Raw genomic sequence first — 4,291 nt, 5'->3', positions numbered from 1 at the left:
ATAGTGGCTACGAGTGCAAGCCTTGCCCCTGCCCGCTCACCAACACCGGAAACAGATTTGCGACCTCCTGTTCTATTGGACCCGGCGGTCAAGTCACCTGCGATTGTTTCCCTGGGTAAGTACAGCTAATAAATCACCAATTATGTTGTATACCTTCCGTTAAAATTTAAATAATTTAATTTAAGCCATATTCGACATCGTAAAAGCTGCAATGTTTTTCTTTAGATTCAACAACTTTTAAGATCAAACATAACATATATGTGAGTACTGTATGTAAGTTAATTTGCAGATACGAGGGCACGCAATGTGCCTACTGCGCTGCGGGCTATGTCGGCAATCCACTGGTACCGGGCGACTCGTGTAAACCCAAGCCGACTGACAATTGCAACCCCGAAGGCACCAGTGTCGTCCGACCACCCGACGAATGCATTTGCAAAGACAACGTGGAGGGTCGCTTCTGCGATCGATGCAAGAATGGCTCTTTCTATCTCTCCCAAGACTTCAGGTTCGATATTTAAATTAAACGTTACATTTAGATGTGCTTAATTAATTACTTTTGACATGTAAATGTTCGCCGGTCATCGCTAATGTTATAATTGTGGTGTTATTGCAGACAAGGTTGTGCTCCTTGCTTCTGTTCTGGGGTGTCTCAGCAATGTACAAGCAGCACCAACCTGCGCAGAAGGGCGACTACCGTCAGCTTTAATGTACCTAACGTTGTAAACCAAATGAAAGTGTACTCCAGCGCCCCCTCGAGCAGAGCCGGCGCTATAAGATACAACGCCCCAGTGGAAACTGAGTTGCGACCAAGCCTACAACGAGGAGAGGTCCTTTTACCAGAAGTTGATAGATCAAGACCTGCCATCTACTACTGGAGTTTACCACCCAGGTACCAATTGCTACAATAACATTTAAAAGGACAATAGGGCCTTAATAGGATTTCCTAAATTTATTAACTTTTCGTTGTATCATTAGTTACTTTGTTGCTACTAATTTAATCCTTGAAGTTTGACGCATTCGTCCCCTTTAAAAAGCAATATGTACCAAGACAGTACATTTAAATGCAATTTAAATCGTGAAATTGAGAAAAAAGTTGTTATTAAATGTTTTTGTTATAAATATGTTTTTATATCTAGTTCTGCTTATCCGGTAAATGACCTATAACAATTTTTTCAGTTACGCCGGCGACAAAGTGACGTCATATGGAGGGTATTTGAACTACACCATCATTAACGTATCACCTTATGGAACTAGAAATAATGCTGCAGATATACAACTCATCAGCGTTAGTATAACATTTATTTATTAGAAAAATAATTATTAACTAAAACTTACAACATTAAATTATATTTCATAACTGTTATAAATTAAAAATACATTTTACAGGATGTTACTTTCCACTACTTCGGTAACTTTGAACCAAATAGCGACGGCACATTAACAGCTAGCGTGCAACTTTTGGAAAAAGGATGGCAAAGGTAACTATGTAATAAATTTTATAATGTTTTTTAACTAAATCTAAACAAACAAACTATATACATTTATGTGTGTACACATACTAAATATTGAAATAATTCTGATGTATTTTATGCTATAAACTTTGTGAAAAAAGAAGAAAAGTATCAGAAATAATTGTTTCAGCAATATGGAAGATGAACTCTTTCATTCTATAATTTACGAATCCAATTTCTTTTAATCGAATCTTTAGGTTACTCTGGAATACCAGTGTATAGAATACTGTAAAGACTTAACGTAATCTAGCTATCAAAAAGTAGTACTACTATAAGTACCACTGAAGTATCCGGCTGTATAACATCTTTTCAAGCATAGGTAATTCATTTGTCTATTTCCAGACCTGACGGCAAAGAGGTGTCTCGTATACACTTCCTGTTAGCGTTATCTCATTTGAAGACTATATTAATAAAAGCGACATATTCCACGAATGACGTGTCACCGATATCTACTGCGAGCCTTGAGATCGCAGAGGCCAACGGCAATGGACGTTTAGCCCTTCATGTAGAGCAATGCGTCTGCCCCGAAGGCTATATTGGTACATCTTGCGAAAACTGTGCGCCTGGATACACAAGGTTAGTTGCAATACATACTTACTACAACACAACATTCACACATAATATTATTGCGAAAATTTGGATGGATGTAGGTATGTTTATTACATACTAGCTTTCGCCCGCAATTCCGTTCGCGTGGGATTGAAAAAAACAAAACTGAATAGCCTATGTTTTCTTCCTGAGGATCCACTACATCTATGTCAAATTTCATCGAAATCCGTTCAGCCGTTTAGGCTACAAACTCTAACAATCATCCATCCATCTAAACTTTCACATTTATAATATTAGTAAGATTAATAAGATAACCCAAACGGTTTAACGTATCTGGGTGAAAATTAATACAAAAATAAAATAGAATTTAGGTTTTTTTTACCTTGACGAAGTTACGTCTAATCTCGAAGTAAAGTTAATATCTGATACTTATTGTTAACCATATATTTCATCATGTTTTTAGGAGCTTGGAGAGAGGATTATATCTAAAGGTCTGTGAACCATGCGAGTGCAACGGCCACTCGTCAATGTGTCACCCGGAGACCCGTGAGTGTTTTGTAAGTATCATTTATGCCGCGTAGATTAATATATAAAAAAAACACTATTATAATTCATTATTCATTACCGTCATGAATAAAACTATAATTGTTTAATGATAATATATGTAGATAAACGGGACAGAGACAACGCTTCTAACTACAATGCGTATAAGTTACAGCCTATGGATCCTATTAGTTACTCTATTTGCTATTTTTCTGTCGTTAATTGGTAGATTTCTTAAACTAAATGTACACCAAGAACGTGCGTCAGTATGTTCTTTTGGTACCATCTTGAAACGAAGGTTGGCAATCATCATAGCAACTTGAACTTTAGACACCGTAGCTCTAAATAGAGAACGCGTACTTTTGCGGTCCATTGGCGAAAATGTTTAAGCTAAGATGTTCATATTTCTACACTGTGCGTATTATGTTACCATAAGTGAAAGACGAAATGTTTTGTAGGACTGCGCCCATAACACCGATGGTCCTAGCTGCGAGTTCTGCAAGCCAGGCTACGTAAAGGACGCTTCCGGCAACTGTGTGTATGAGTCCACGACATCGCCTTCATGCTAGTAAGTATAATTGTGCCGAAATAAATTAATTTGTGGGGCCTAACTAAAACTAAACTAATGAAAAATCCAAAAACACAATTCTAGAAGTAGGTATAATTTAAATTAAATGGTCTCCACGGATTGGTTTAAAAGTTACACGATCATTAGTTGTCGTTTACCATAAAAGACAATTTACACAGTCACAACTAGCAGCTGGCCGTTCGTCGACTGCTTAATACGACGTGACGGCTACTAGAACTGGCCTACATGTATCCGCTTTAACAGGTGGTGTTTTAAACATTAAAATGCTGTGAATTAACGAACCACGAACTAACGTGAATTTTCTGCTTCTCTTACAGTTGTGATTCCCGCGGGGCAGAGGGTTCGTGCGATAGTCAAGGTTACTGTCGCTGCAAGCAGAACGTGGAAGGCCAGTCTTGCGATCGCTGCCGACCTGGTACCTTCGGCCTTGACTCCGACAACCCTCTCGGCTGCCATTCCTGCTATTGTTCAGGGGCTACAACTGAGTGCCATGAAGTAAGTCACCATATAACTCTTATGAAAATCATATTACATTTCAAGATTTTTTCTTTAGAAAATTGTGGTGTATCCGTTCAATAACCAGTATTAATATTCTCTTAATTATCAGGCAACACACTACTCGCGCATACAGCTTGCGGCGCCAGTGTTCGGCGACAGGGTTGGATACACTCTGATGGACTTGCAAGGCTCCGTAGTCATCAACGACCAGTTCGTCTCCGTGCCTATCGAAAGCGAGCTCAGATATGTCTTCACCAAGCCTCCGAATCAGGACTTGTACTGGTCACTGCCCGTCTTCCCGGGTAAGATGTATTTGATATTTAAACTTAAAGTAATGATGCAATAGAGGCGTTTTTTTAGTACATTTTATTTTGCGCTGTTGTACACCCTGCGAGTCTAGATCTATTTTCCGTAAGAAGTGAGGATCGTGGAGAGTTACCTATACATCCTTATCTAGACTAATAAGTATAATAAAGATAATTTTATGTGTAATTATAAATAAATAAATAATAAATAAAAATAAAATAGCCTTTATTTCAGTTCTGCATTAAAGTTATAAAAATAAAAATAGTTAAATTAAAAGTTAAACAAAGTTAAAAAA

General features: G+C 37.8%; 1 protein-coding gene across 1 annotated transcript in view; it reads left to right on the top strand.

Moving 5' to 3' along the window:
* Positions 1 to 6: 6 nt before the first annotated feature.
* LOC106101743 (basement membrane-specific heparan sulfate proteoglycan core protein-like) overlaps positions 7 to 4,291 on the top strand; it is a 19,006-nt gene continuing 14,721 nt past the window's right edge. The window contains exons 1-10 of the mRNA XM_013281066.1: positions 7 to 115; positions 290 to 505; positions 614 to 889; positions 1,177 to 1,285; positions 1,387 to 1,478; positions 1,854 to 2,087; positions 2,524 to 2,617; positions 3,062 to 3,171; positions 3,510 to 3,687; positions 3,800 to 4,021. Of these exons, the coding sequence (XP_013136520.1) occupies positions 729 to 889; positions 1,177 to 1,285; positions 1,387 to 1,478; positions 1,854 to 2,087; positions 2,524 to 2,617; positions 3,062 to 3,171; positions 3,510 to 3,687; positions 3,800 to 4,021 (1,200 nt within the window). The 5' untranslated portion in view covers positions 7 to 115; positions 290 to 505; positions 614 to 728. The remainder of the gene's footprint in view (positions 116 to 289; positions 506 to 613; positions 890 to 1,176; positions 1,286 to 1,386; positions 1,479 to 1,853; positions 2,088 to 2,523; positions 2,618 to 3,061; positions 3,172 to 3,509; positions 3,688 to 3,799; positions 4,022 to 4,291) is intronic.

This window comes from Papilio polytes, unplaced genomic scaffold (genome assembly GCF_000836215.1).
Source record: "Papilio polytes unplaced genomic scaffold, Ppol_1.0 DF823957.1, whole genome shotgun sequence".
Lineage (NCBI taxonomy): Eukaryota > Metazoa > Arthropoda > Insecta > Lepidoptera > Papilionidae > Papilio > Papilio polytes.
The sequence above is the reverse complement of the archived record's forward strand: the minus strand, read 5'-3'. Positions and strand labels throughout refer to the sequence as shown.